The 15,130-nt window shown below is 42.7% G+C and overlaps 2 protein-coding genes and 1 long non-coding RNA gene across 3 annotated transcripts; 2 read left to right on the top strand and 1 right to left on the bottom strand.

The window, feature by feature from the left end:
* Window positions 1-7,502: 7,502 nt before the first annotated feature.
* Window positions 7,503-7,838, top strand: LOC106748800 (flexible cuticle protein 12-like; the record flags this gene model as incomplete). Its single annotated transcript, XM_014627669.1, has 1 exon — window positions 7,503-7,838. A coding segment is annotated over one exon (336 nt), but the record flags the coding sequence as incomplete, so codon positions are not given.
* A 4,376-nt stretch (window positions 7,839-12,214) lies between these two features.
* On the top strand, window positions 12,215-12,764 carry LOC106750218 (flexible cuticle protein 12-like; the record flags this gene model as incomplete). The annotated part of the gene is made up of 1 exon (XM_014630404.1): window positions 12,215-12,764. A coding segment is annotated over one exon (324 nt), but the record flags the coding sequence as incomplete, so codon positions are not given.
* Window positions 12,765-13,014: 250 nt separating this feature from the next.
* Window positions 13,015-14,641, bottom strand: LOC106750224. The gene is made up of 2 exons (XR_001374924.1): window positions 14,387-14,641; window positions 13,015-14,307 (listed from the first exon to the last, which is right to left on the bottom strand). It is a non-coding gene; the product is annotated as an uncharacterized LOC106750224 (long non-coding RNA).
* Window positions 14,642-15,130: the final 489 nt, after the last annotated feature.

Raw genomic sequence — 15,130 nt, 5'->3', positions numbered from 1 at the left:
CACTTAATAGATTACTTAATAAATCACTCGATGATCAATTAACTCGTAAACCGAAATGACTTAATAATCAATTACGACACTGGTGGACAGAACCTTTCACTTCAACCTATTCGGTAAGGATATCGGGCATGCGTTTTCTCCTTGTTAGCGTCATTAATCAAGATGGCCGCGATGAGGAAACGGGAGCCTTAAAGCTGTCTGGAAAAAACCGTCTAAACGAGACACGACGCGTCTTTGAGATGTTCCTTCATCAGGAGTGCACGCTCTGTCCGGGTGCCTCTCGTCGGCTGTGAAAGGGAGCTTTTCTCGCTCGGGGCTCGAGAACGGATCAGAAGAAATTACCGCGCCTTGCTATTTACTCGTTCATTATGCGCAACGTATCAATGAAGTCTAATTACCACGGCGGTGTACGAACGTAAAGGAATTTCGTTTCGCTATTAGAAAGCCGTGTCGTGATGAAAGGTGATTTCGTCGATTCACGAAACATCCTTCCATCCTCCTCCTCCTCCGCCTCCTCTGTTTGTTTTATCGCGATATGAGAGCGAACGCTGAATATCGGCTGAATATCGATTTTCGATTCCACTGTCAAAGCGATGGATTCGCAGAACGACAGGACCGACTTCGCTCAATGCAAGCGCCGCAAGGATCCGTCCGTCCATCCGCCGACGAAGACGGTGCGGTGGCATTTAGCCGATCCGTGCCATCGTGCCTCTCGGCTCGGTGATATTACGCAAGGATCGCCTTTAGTCGGCGACGACCTCGCGGTCCAGCAGGATTCTTGCGAAATTCCCGCCTCGTGTGCGCGCGAGTTCCTCGTTGAAAAGCAGCGTCCTCCCGCGCGCGCGTCTCCGTTTCTCCGCTTCGTTCGTTCGTTCGTCTCCACCGTAGTTTCCCAGCAGGATCGACGATCGCTCTGCGGGAACCCTGTGGTCAAATCGGCGCATAATTTCACGGTCGTAAAGTCGTCGAGGCAGGATCGAGCGCGCGCGATTTTCCCGGCGCGCCACCGATCTCGGCTCGCCGCGCGCGCGATTCGTTTCAATTGCGGCGGAGACCCGACCGTCTTGTATTTTTCGTCGGATGCTGCAGATTTCGTACTTCTGTTTATTCGACTAAAATTCGTTTCGCAGAAGCGACATGTAACTGTGCGCGAAATATTACTTGCTCGGGTAAAAACTGTACCGTCTCGTTCGAGAAAATTTTATTATTTGACGGAAAGAACGCCGTTGTGCGAAATAATATCTTCCAACCGAACAAGATATTAATTGCCCACGACAAATATGTGAAATTAGGCGAATCGTTTCTCTGTGAGAAAATTATCTTCCGTTTCGAATAAATTTTCTTTCTTAACATGAAGACACATATGCGCTCAACAATCGTAGTTATTAATCTGAACGTTAGTTTCTTCGGAGCACGCCGATGACGAAATTTGTTCGTGGATGCGAGATAAAATTCATGAAATCCGAAAAAATCTTTCTCTTGGTGTATTTAAACCGTTTGCTTACCGTCCCACCTGTTCCGCTGAATTTTTCATCCCGCGCGTAAAATCGCGTATTCGCGCGCAGGCAGAAACGACTCCCGGCGGGAACCGGCTTCGTAAAGTCGCGAGCCGAATCGTTAATTGCCCAAAGTGGCAATTAGCGTTAGCGTCGGACGCCCAGGGGTCGGGCCACGTGTGTTGGCGTGCGTAACGCGTTGCACACCTTCCTTACGTAAGCGAGCGCGGGGACGAAGGAGCAGGACGAGGAGCCTGCCGCTCGCAATCTGCTCGTCCACGCGAAATGATCGCGCACGCGCGCCTCTTTTGCATCGGCGCTCTTCTTGCTCGCACACAATCGATTATACAATAATATCACGCGGCAGAAGACGTGCAGAAGGGAAGAGAGTCACGATTCGCCGCGGCTCCGTCGGGACACTAACCCGGCCAGTTATCTAATATCCTATACACGGTGTCACAGAATTGCCCCGATTTTGACTTTGGTAGGAATCCTCCGCCCGCCGGCCGATCACCTTTTCCGTTGCGCTTTTATTTGTAATTAACTGTTTCGTTTTCACGTTTTATCTCCTTTATATAAAGGAAAAGAGCGTCAAAGTTTCTTAACCGTTTCTTAAAAGAAGCAACACAAACTGATTAATCGTTTCTCTTCGCGGTAGAAGCGATATTTTACTGTGTACACTTTGCAGCCGAGGAACATGGGTGTGTCGATTCACCGCGTCGATCTTGTTGCTTCTAATTTTATTCCTCCAAGATTCGAGTCTGAATAAATTCCGGATAATAAATTCCCCGTATAAAATTCCGCCGATCTCTCAAGCTCCGTTCCGCTGGGCGGCGGCTCTCCGAGACGAAGTTCTGTCAAAACGAGCAACGCGCGCGAGAGGAGCCGATTGGAAGATGCAAAGCGCGTTCTCGGTAATATCGTGAATATTAATCGTCATTCGACTCGTTAACGACTCGGGCTAACGTGCCGCTCTCGCGGGATGATGACGCCGCCAGGCTACTAATCGGCTCCGCGGTGCGATCGGTAATCTGGCCTGCGGTGCTCGCGCGTATTGTGTATTATTAATGATAAACGTCCGTAATTACGCGCGAGGTAGTACACACTGCTAATACAGCGACGGTCCGGCTGTTACGTTGGCGCGTGACATAACGCGGTGTCTTGGTCGCAGATGTATTAGAAAGTCCCACGAGAGGATCTCCGTGTGCGCGCGAGATAATAATACACTGTAATATTATATAATATAACAGCACGCGCGAGTAATATTATTCGATTGTTACCCTGACCATCCTTGCCGTGATCGTACGTTAAGCCGCAATGGAAGCTGCCTCAGCGTCGGCATTATGCCGAGACCCATTAGTACTCATCGTTCCCTGTGACACAATATAGTGTGACACGATGTGTCAAGTTGTCAAAATGACGGATTAACCGGATAATCAGGTCATAATGTGTACGCCTATCGAACGATCGGGACTAATGAGGGACGATGTGGTGGAAATGTTAAAGCTTTATCGTAGCTCAGGCGGACGAGCAAGCATCACTCTTTGCAAGAGCGGGGGGAGCGAGTAATCTCGACAAAACGTGTTGCCGATGACGATTACATATATATTTTAAATAGAAGTCGGAACGAACACCTTTACATCGACCCAATACATAACTTCTTTCGTTATCGAAATCGAGTTCACGTCTACGTTCAGTCGAAGTATCTGCCATCGTTATCCGCTTTTTATCACCTTTCAGGCAGTAATTGCAGGTCATCGGTTGATCTCACACCTGTAAGATGAGATTCACTGTGAGCCAATAATATTAATGACGATCCGGCCAAACTTTTGCAAGCCTCTAACAGCAATTTGATTCTCGATAGTGCGCGAAGTGAGTCCGCAGTTTCTTCTCCTTTCTTCTTTTCTTTCGGGGGAGCATCGTAGATGTAACGAATGTGTATCGCGGCTGATCGCGCGCGAATGTCGAAGAGACCTAAGAAGACGCGCGCGTGGCATCGAGTTGAGTTCTATCCTCCCACGAAGAAGATCCTTCCTCTCCGTAATGCGCCTCTCCCTCTCTCTCTCTCTCTCTCTTTCTCTCTCTGTCCCGATCATTAGCATAAGCCATTCGCTTATGTAACCGCGCGAACTTTCTTTCCAAAGCTCTCAGCGCGCATCGCTCCTCCCTCGTTACTTGACGATATAATTCACGTCAGTCAATGAGATTCCACGTTCCGCCGGCTTGAACGCTGAATATGAATACTCACGACGGAGAGGAGGCTCGGGGGTTTTTTTTTGGGGGGAGATTTTTACGAGACTGCGTCCGGACTGTTAATTCGATCAAGTTTCACTTTTAACGCGTATATCAAGCTTCAATTTTTAATTTAATTTCGCACAACATAACAGACGATGCGTCCGAATAAACACGCGCGATTGACTGCCGGAGAAATTTGGCCGGTTTTTTATTAACAACGACTAAGATATCGCCTCCTCGGCGGAATTGGAATCTGTGAAACGGACTTGAGATATTTGAAAACGGAGGAAGAACGAAAATATGTATGTAGTAAATCGCATCGATCGGAAATTACATTTAGAGATGACGAGGCATCTCGGGAGGCCTACGCACTTCGGCAGTTCCGGGATTACATTTCACATTAAGAAACTCGTTTTCTCGCCCGAATCAAAAAGTGATATTAAGATGCCTTCTTATAAAATCTGAATGAAATCTCCGGGTGCTGGGACGACTTGTCGGAATGAATTGCTATTGTATGGTCGTAAAGATCAGGTATGTTCGTGATCGCTCGTTTCCAGCGGTTAATATTTATCTCGCGTTTTTTGCACGATGCACGTATCCTACGTATCGTAGCAACAGAATAATAAAAATCGTTCTCTTCGTATTTCTATTCATATTTTACAAAATCGCAGAAATATTTACATTATATTTGTATTATATATTTATATTACATTGCATTATATTTATACATTAGATCGTAGCAGATAATGAAAAGGCAATTTTTCACGCATTTACATTTGTAGGTGCGGACGGCTTTATCCGCCGAGTAATCCGTCGATTAATGAACAGGCAGCTAACACATTATTATGACCGATCACGAGAAAACTCGTGTTTTGCTTGGTTAAACGTTGTCGGCCGGGTTATTTCCTCTGACAAGGATTCGTGAAGAACGAAAATTAAATGGAAATGAAGGATAGTCAATGTTGAAAACAACCGACCAACTATGTATTAATCATGGTTGAATAAGTTAATATTTATTTTCAATTGATTTAAGATTAAAGTTAATAGTCTATGAAATTAACTTGGTTAAATGAAAAGTTATCTAAATCAAAACTAATTTAAAAGTTACATTAATGTTAAATCAACCTGTGCTAAATAAAGAAAAGGTAATCTATTATAAAAAAGCAACAGACTGTTTTGTATTCAAAATATATTATACAAGAGAGAAACACTTGCGCTCAAAGGGAAAACAATTTTGCCGGCATTGTTTTTTATTTTTCTCATTTTGTATTGTAAGCGGTCCCTATGATTTTAATATTAATGAGTTATCGTAACTTATATAAAGAAAGACAATAAGTTAAAGTAAATGCATTTTAAATTAACTGGTTTAAGTTAAAAGTGAACTCATTAAAAATTAACTGAGTTGAGTTAACAGTTATCGCCTTTTTAATTTGACTTTTAACTTCAGCAACTATTTATCATCTAATCCCGGTATTAATTAACAAGTAAGTGTTATTAAGGCTCTGTAAGTAAAAACAATGAAGATGAAAGAAAGGCAAGAAAGAGTCGAGTGCAGATGTCAGCGCGTGATAAATATCATTTATCACTCGCTCGCATTTGCGGCTGCAGCTTTCCTATTGCCTTTTTTCCCTTGTATTAATTAATTTATGTTGACCTATGAAGGAATGGCCGGTAAAAAATAATAATAGCATTAGTTAATGCTTCAAGCAAGCAATCATCAAAATGTTAATACAAGATTCCGGGATCTCAAGACACGTACGGGAGATGTCCTATCTCTCTGAGATATTTCTCCGACGTCCTTAAGAAGTCTCATTCTTCTTTCTTTTCCAAATTTACACCGTCTGGGACAAATTTCGTTCGAAATTTTCGAATCACGCGAAACACGCGTGACGCAACGAGAACCACGCATGACATTATATTATTCCGCCACGATCCATAGAATTTATACGACTGACCAAATACATTAGAGCCCCGTGTTTATGATAATATCCGCATCGAGAGATGAGTCTGTATTGCGTAACACGCTCGAGGCATCGTCACAGTCGGCCGCCGGATCAAGAGGACACGCGCGAGGAAAGGGATTTACGCCTTTAACCTTTAGCGAGGCTTATCTCTCAAAGTGCATTTGAAGTTGCGAGATCCCGCGTTAACGGTTCGGATTACGATCGTACGTTCGCGGATGATCTCAACGTACGCGCTCGTTACGAGAGCTCGCTAACCATTTACAACCCGTCGACGATGACGTCGTGATGCGAAATCGGACGTTCGCTCTCGCTCGCAAAAATTCACGAACGTACGTGTCCGTCACGTCGTAACTCAATGAGCCACGTGTGCGGGTATGGCCGGCTACGTTATCTATCACGGGAAGAAATTCGCCGGCGAAAGAGGATTTAGGCGTTTCGACCCGACCCAGGTGAAACGCCGTCCGTTCCTCCAGCCGTTCTTACGTGACATTCTCGGGGGGGCCGTGTCGTTATGCCATCGCCCGTTCGTTCGGGCGGCGGACCGGCTTGCCGGTCATCCGAGGATTTCGACATGGGAACACGGGACAATTTTGGCAGCGCACACGGGTAGGGGTAGCGTGTAATTGGTACAGAAATCCGGCTATATATATATTCACCATCGATCGCATGTCGCATCAGTTTCGACGAGCCATCACCTCAGCTCAGGTCATCCACCTCTCCTATCTCCAGAACACGGGAATCGTACAGCTGCCAACACCATGATGAAGCTGGTGCGTGCTGTTTGAGGTTTCGTCAGTAACGATACGCGGGATTAGAGAGAGTGCTAACCGCGACCGATCGATCTTGTGCACGCGGCGGTCTCTTTGACGACGGATGACGGAAGTCATTGAGATTCCCGACGAATCCGCGGATCCCGCGATCCTCTCGGTGCAGTGACCTCCCCCCTCCCCCCCCCTTAAGGCGATTTTCGGGGACTTTAAGGATATCACGGGCGATCATCGAGCGCGTGTTACGCGATATGCCATGTCACGTTTGTTATAATTAACCAGTTGGCGTTATTGTCGCGATGGACGCTCGGGAATCGCGGGGTGGTTTTTTTCGCTCACGGGGCTCGGAAAATAAGAGACAGAGGGAGTAAAAACGCGGAATAATAACGCGGGAAACGCAATCTATATTGCCGTGTAACGTGGAATCGAATCTGCAATTTGTATGCAAAATTTGCCGTTATCGCGAGCACTCCGTCGGACAGAGAAAAGCTTGCGGCACTTTTGTCTCGACGAGTCTCGCATTCTCGTATTCCATAGGGGAGGATATGCTTCTTCAGTTGTTGTTCTCTCAGGAGATATAATATCTTTCTATTGAAGACGGGACGCATCGTGAAACTTATTGAAGTAAAGGTGTTGCAGCCTCCGATCGTTGCGCGAGATTTGCGAGAGGAAATTTCGAGGTTCAAATAAAAGTTGCCGCAAGAAATATAATAAATATAATAACATAAGATTTACACGGGAGGAAAAGTCGCTTTACCGGTGCAGCAAATTGTTTGTTACTATGGGGACAGTAGAGATTTGTTATACGGAAAAAAAATAATTTCGCTGTTGTTGCGACAGCGATGAAATTTAGCTGGCACAACCAAATCTTCTTGCTGTCCAAACAAATTTTTTTGTTTTCTCTATAAGCTAATAATTTACCAGCAAAATATTTTTTTCCATGTAATAAACTTTTCCACTCTCTCTCTCTCTCTCTCTCTCTCTACATCGAATTATTTTATTTTACACGATCGGCAACGATTGACAAATTAGTGTAACGCTGTAACGACACTATTACTGTCCAGATCATCGCTCTCTGCGCCCTCGTGGCCGTCTCTCTCGCGACACCCGTCTACGACGACAGCCAGACCGTAGTCGTCAAGGAGACCCCGCTGGATAACATCGGCATCGACGGCTACCAGTTCGGTTACGAGCTGTCGAACGGTGAGAGCCGCCAGGAGTCCGCCCAGGTGGCAAACCTCGGCACCGACCACGAGAGCATCGCCGTCCAGGGTAGCTTCAGTTACGTCGACCCGGCCACCAATGTCAGATATACCGTCAACTACATCGCCGACGAGAACGGATTCCAGCCGCAAGGCGCCCACCTGCCAGCTTAAACCGTCGACACGAACTTAGAAACTTAGTATAATTTAAATAAATTCACCTTTAAGTAACATTCCTGTGCCTCTCTCTCTCTCTCTCTCTCTTTTTCTTTCTTACTCCGTTTACTCGTATTTCGTTCCCAAAACTGCGATAAACTTAGAACTTCGGCAGAATGGCCGTGTAATCTTGCAAAACAATGTTTCATGCTTTCAATTTTTGTCTAAATTTTCATTTTTTATTTACTTTAATATTATACAGCGGTTTTTTATCGATCGTAAACAAAACTGCTTTTCAGTTTAAGACTCTAGTTAATGCGACGCAAATGTGAATAAGATGACACACTCGACAAGTTGCAAGGTTTTTATTTTAGATAAATATTTACTTGAAAGGTCGAGATTTAGTCTTGAAATGTTTGATCGTTTTCATTACATATTGAACAATTAATTTTTATGTGTAATTCTATGCAACCAATGTAAACTTTGCGGGAAAAAAATCAGTATTCCGTCGGTAAAAAGTTTTCAAATAACGTCCCCTTAAGTCTTCGTTTTAAGTAACGCGCCTGTTTGCCGTTGGAATAGAGCGAACAAATGAATACTTGATCCAACAAATAGGATTGCTCAGTTTGAGAATAAACAATATATTTCTTTTATATTTTCATTCGAACCTTACCGTGGTTGTCACAAGCAATAAATTATCTGAAAAAAAAATAACATTGCCCCAGGCAATTTTTAAGACTTCTTGTGACCCGACTTTAGACGTTGCGCTGTCTGAATATGTTAAGTGGAAAGAAAAAATTTCCTCGTTTCAGTGGGACAACATTGAATACACAATGAAATCAATTTTTCTATTGAAATATTATTTCTCCTAAGTCTCCTAAGTTTCCTACTATTTTTTCCATCAAACAACATGGTTTACTCTCATGATGAATTAACAATATTTTCGTTCGAACGAAATGACGCTTGACATTAAATTATGTTGTTTGTATTAAACAAACCCAAGTCAAACAAGCACACACACCAAATCCGAGGGAACCTTTTTCTCCGTGTACGACACGTCGTGACGAACGTGAAATTGCGATAATTGCGTACTATAATAAGAGATCGTTACGGTGTAATAACGCACACACGGCTATTTTATTTCCATTCTTTCATCGACACCGGCAATTCGGTAAGAAGAAAGACGGGTCTCCCGCCGCAAAAAGTAAAAGTGTTCGTCGCCGCGGATTTATGGCCGGCTCGTAACTCACTCACCTGTCCTGTGTGTTAGTTACGGCTACTTCAGCCGCGTTTCGCCGTTTCAGGATCCTTTTGATCCCGCACGACTCCTCCGACGCGGTCGAAAATTTCAAGTAGTGCGTGGTGATTTGAGACCCTCCGATTGCAGAAATGGCAGCGAGCGAAAATTGGATTTCTCGAGGAGGAACGCGGCCGCCTTCTTATATGCATATTTACTGCAGCTACCTCGAAACACATCACGTTCCTTCGTGTTTATTACACGTGCATCAATCACATTATATGCATGTACATGCATAATATCTTACTGCGTGGGTCGCAATGAGACAGAGAGAGAGAGAGAGAGAAAGAGAGAGGTATTAATGTCGTGTTAAAAGATAATGCAATACTCACCGATCGGAGACACATGTACCAAAACGAGCGTCGTAAATGTCAACTCGTTCGATCTTTGCAGAAAGCAAAGAACCCTGCGAATAACGGTTATCATTACCTTGACAGGACAAATTTAAGAAAGGAGATGCCATTACGAGATTACTGGGAAATCACTCGCGTCTTACGACGTGAATCATTGTGAAAATCATTTTATTGTTGTGAAAACGCCGGTTACCAATCAATCAGACATTATCGAGCTCGAAGGTCTCCCCCATTAACGGGTCCCGCTGTCGGCCGCCCCGCTGATTTCCATCGAGCTGATTTGATCGAGCCCGTCTAAAGTTCGAGGATATCGCCGGCGAATACTGCGGCTCGTTTCTTCTCTTCATTTCTCTTCATCGGGCTTCCCACTCTCGAATCCCCCGAATGTCCAATTTGTCGGATGCAATTGGTTATATGTAAATTAACGAGCGGCGAGTCGACACGGCTCTAACACGCCGTGTCCGATGAGTTCTCTCGGCGACATTCTTTCCCGAGCGGCGTAATCCTTCGGCGTAATCCATCAATAAGACGATAAAGGGTGCCGAGAGACGACGAGCGACGATTACGTTATAACGCGATGACGCGGCATTCATCTTTCGCAATGCGAAATGTACGAGCGAGAGAATCCGGCGGAGAGTAGTTTCCCTTGATCGTATCGCGCGAGCGACATTAAAAATGCCGGGTTATTCTTGCGTGCCGACGATGCCTTCAAGGCTCTGACATTGCGAGCTGCATTGCCCCGGGTTGAAATCTCGCCGAAGGGGGAAAGCCCAAGCAATTGTAGTAATTTATCGTCGCTTTGAGCCGAGGACGCCGTGATTTACGAGGAAATTCTTCCCGCTTTCCACGGGGTGGCACTCTAATTAGGAAGCCCGGAGGCTGCGACAATAACGAATAATCGCGTCGAATAAAATGGGAAGAAGGTTAAATTCTCCCTTACCTCGTGATTGTCGGACAATTGGTTTAGATCACACTTGAGAGTACATATGTTGATTTATTTGGTATTTGGTATTTAATTGATATTAATCGAGCTTAATCTCCTAATCTTTGCACGAAGATAATTCATTATAATGTATGGTTTTGTCGGAATAAAATTTCAAAGTGGCATTTGTCCGAAATTAAACAAATCCAATTCGGGATGTTTCTTTATTATTATTGCACAATTATTTCAATATTTATTTCAATATTTAAAGCTTCGACATACATTGAATTTGTAATATTTCATAGTGCAATATTTTTCAATTATAATTTAGGAATAACTGTGCATTTTTAGCACAATGAAGCATAAATATGCATCATTTTAATTCTTTCCTTTAAGCACAATTATGTTTCTAAATGTTTTAAACATAACATAGCTGAGCAATTTTTCCTAACTAATTGGGCAATTTCTTTCCAAATTTAATTTTGCAAATATCCCGTTAAAATGATTCATGATAGCGCTATTTTGCCGAGATATCATTTACAAATTAATTGCGCAAACAGTTATCAATATTTAAAAAAAAAACCAATATGTCTACATGTATTTTTTTCTTAATATATCCAATATAATTGCAGCGTCACAAATTTCGTGCAAGACTTCGTCATATAATTTTATAAATGTTGTGATATTGAGGCGATTATTATTTTAATTTTACGTCGATATAATCTTCTCGAGGATTCAGTTTGAAACGCTTGAAAATGTGAATTCCTATGTTCATTGCGCTCGGGGAGAAGTAATTAAGTAATTTTATCGCTCGTTACGTGTATGAAAAGTATGTCGCGCGAATGAAATTTCGTCACATCGGTAACGCTCGGCGCGGCCGATTTTGATCGAAAGCGCGAAAGGTTTCGGAGGCATCCGAGCATTGTCCGTGCGAGGAATTTCCACGAAGGTCAAAATCTTGACCACGATAGACGCACGTGCTAAATAACGCGATACGGGAAGAAAGGTGAGAGGTGAATTGGCGTAGTCCTGGGACGAATTTTGGCAGTAGGAGGATCAGTATAAAATCGCCGCTGATTTCGTCTATCCACAACAGTCTTCTCTACCGAGTCGGAGTAGCTGCGCATCTACCTTCAACATGAAAACAGTAGGTATTCGCAATTTAACCCAACCTTAACTCAAGAAAGAATTCTGCATCTCTCGCTCTTGGGAATAACCCAAGCCGCGGAACGAGTTTTCAAGCCGATGACGCGAGAAAGATGGCTCTAACAGAATATAATTAATAACGGTGTAACTTTTTGCGAGCTATAATCTTGCATAAAATATTATATGTCAAAATCCGCGTAAAATCAATGTTTCAACAGACTGATTTCATGTTTCTTGCTTACTGAAAGTTACATTGTTGAGTGAGAAATTATAACGTCGATGTGATATTACCGTTAATTGGTGGATCACTGGGTAGTTTTAATTAATCCCTTAACCTGGGAGTGATCTTAGGGTCATTTAGACCCCAATTAAAAGTCGCTTTATGAGACATAGCATATTATCGATTGCTCTATGATTTACAATTATTCAAGGATTATAAATACAGATATACCCTCTGGTTTAAAAAAAAAAATATTTAAGAAACAGAATAAGCATACCAAATGTTTGTGATGGTTTACGTAAAAAGAAAAAAAAATAAAAAGAAAGAAAAAAAAATAAGGTGACTTAACCGGCAACTGTTTTAAGAGCAACAGATTCGAGATCGAGCAAATGTGTTTCCCCAATTTACGTTTCCTCAAAAGTTAACGAATCGCTGAAAAAAGGGAATTAATCCTCGCTTTTTCAGATCATCGCCCTCTGCGCCCTCGTGGCCGTCGCTCTCGCGGCACCCCCCCTCGACAACAGCCAGACCGTATTGGTCAAGGAGACCCCACTGGACAACATCGGCATCGACGGCTACCAGTTCGGTTACGAACTGTCGAACGGTGAGGCCCGCCAGGAATCCGCCGAGCTGGCGAACGCCGGCACCGACAACGCTGCCCTGCGCGTACGCGGTAGCTTCACCTACGTCGACCCGGCCACCAACGTCAGGTACACCGTCAACTACGTAGCCGACGAGAACGGATTCCGCCCCGAGGGACAGCACCTGCCGTCCGTTTGATATGCCCTAATTCAACGACTCTCGACGCTGCCAGCTGTAAATAGAGCCTCCCGCCCGAACTCTTGATCCTCCTTAAAATCCTTACGCTCCTTACGATCGTGCCTACCCTCGGAATAAACGAGTACGGTAGCGCCTTCCCTTTTTCTTCAATGTTACGAGACGCCTATGATCTTCTTTTTGTACAATAGCTCTGTGCTCATCTCTTGATAAATAAATAAGAAATTTTATTAAAAAAAAATATGAATGAATAATTGTTTTTTTTTCTCCCAATAAATTAACGACAACATTAATTATTGCTAATTACTGATTAAAAACTAAAAACTTCAAGCTTTAAAGTGCTTTTTGAACGATCTCTATAGCGTCACTTTTACAAAAGTTATAGCTTGTTGAATTTCGCCTGCTTTTATTGTAATGGATAGCATGACCAACCCTTGAGTTGTACTACTTGAGAAATAGAAGTACGCCTGACTCCATCGTTTAGTCATATCACGACCTCATTTTTTTTTTATTAAAAGTAAATGGCGTACAAAAGGTATGTACATGGTCTAGGATTTAAGCCTATCCGACCGATGGGTGTCAGAGTATTACATTTTTGACAGGTAAATATATTTCTTTTGATACCAGTAAATAAACAATTTTTATAGTTCTATGTATTGAATGAGTAAATATCTAAAGAGTACAATACACGCCAGGAGACGGATAAAGTTTTAGCGATTAAAAAGAAAAGAAGAAGGGAAGAAATACAAAGCTGTTTTCGCCATCGCTTATAGTACCACTTGGGTGTTCCCAGAATAGCCGAAAGAAAGAAAATAATTCTTTTCAGAATAAGTCGTAGATGATTCTTAGATTACAAGTCAACCAGTCTTCACAAAAATCAAATTAAAAAGAAAAATACATGTAACAGAAAAAAGTATGAATGAAAATCCAAATAAGATGGGTACGTGCCTGTGTAGATTATTTATATAGATCGCACGCGAATTTAAATGAATTAGCTACGCAACTATTTGGTTTAGTTGATCGCTACTGTGACCGGATTGGTCAGAGGATATAGACTATTTTGTACCTTCGTCAGTATTTTATATAGAAAGTCTAGATATTACAAATAAAATTCACTTTCAACTTAGACTTAAGTTACTTATATTACCTATATTACTTATATTACTTATATTACTTTTACTATTACACCAGAATAGAGATAGCTTATAGACTGAAAAGGTTTTTGACTTAAAGATAATGGTTCACCTAAAAGTATACATATAGGAAAAAGTTATATTGATTCCATTTATAAAATAGCCTAACAGAGAATAGCTATTGAGGTCTTTAGTCGTCAGCAAGGAGTGCACCGGCCAAGGCAGGGTTCGGAAAATGGACATTCCCCATTCTTTATCAGAATATTTCTCTGATTTTCGAAACGAGGGCATTGCCAAATCACGTGATCAGCCGACTCTAGAACATTACATTGAGGACAGTTGGGAGAGTCAACTATTCTCAATTTAAAAAGACCCTCATTCAAAGAAGTGTGTCCTGATCTAAGTCTACAGAGCGAAACGATCAATCATGACCTCATTTTTTTTTATTGCAAGTAAAGGGTGTATAAAAAGGAGTACATGGTCTAGGAACTTAGCCTAACCGACCCGTGATCGCTATAGTATTACAATTTGTCTGTGTGGATTACATAGTTTTGGTGTCGATGAATAAACAAATTTTTTTAATAGTCTTATAAATTAACTATTTGAGTGTATAATTGGTGAGGGTTGTATACGCCGGGGCTGAAAAGGAAGAACAAAGACACTAATACGTGGATTGACTCACCCACTGTGCGTATTGAATTCCGAGGACAAACTTTACCAGACACCATCCTCATCTGGAAAGCTAGAATCAACGTCTCGCCCTATATACCGGCGGTCCGACTTTACTACGAATGTGACCGCTTCGGACACACCACCAAGTTCTGTAGATCCGCAGAAAGATGTCTAGAATGTAGGGGAGGACATAGGAACTCTCCCGAATTCCCATGCAGGGAAAACAACAGGTGCATAAATTGCGATAAGAATCATTCTATACACTTTCAAGGCAGACTGGAAACTTTCTAACACGTCCTCAGTTGCTCGTTATGTACAGTGGAGACTCGTAGCGGAGATTCTGGAACTAAGTTACAGAAATAACGGGTCTAATAATTCCGTAAACCCGTTATTTCTGTAACTTAGTTCCAGAATCCCCACTACGAGTCTTCACTGTACGTAACGAGAACTGAGGTCGTGGTTTCGGATAGGCTTAGATCCTAGACCATGTACATACCTTTTGTACGCTATTTACTTTCAATAAAAAAAAAAAATGAGGTCGTGATATGACTAAACGATGGAACCGGAAGTACTTTTCTTAAGTAGTATGACTCAAGGGCTGGTCAGACGTACTCTCCATTGTAAAATAAAACATAAGTGAAATTCAACAGGCAGTAACTTTCGCAATAATGACGCTATCGAGATCGTTCAAGAAGCATCTTAAAGCTTGAAGTGCTTAAAGCAAGAACAATCATACCGTCGGATTGATGTAAAAGTATTTTATTATTACGCTTTCCTCCCCTCTTGAATT

The sequence above is a fragment of the Dinoponera quadriceps genome, unplaced genomic scaffold, assembly GCF_001313825.1.
Source record: "Dinoponera quadriceps isolate SergipeBrazil2010 unplaced genomic scaffold, ASM131382v1 scaffold37, whole genome shotgun sequence".
Lineage (NCBI taxonomy): Eukaryota > Metazoa > Arthropoda > Insecta > Hymenoptera > Formicidae > Dinoponera > Dinoponera quadriceps.
The sequence above is the reverse complement of the archived record's forward strand: the minus strand, read 5'-3'. Positions and strand labels throughout refer to the sequence as shown.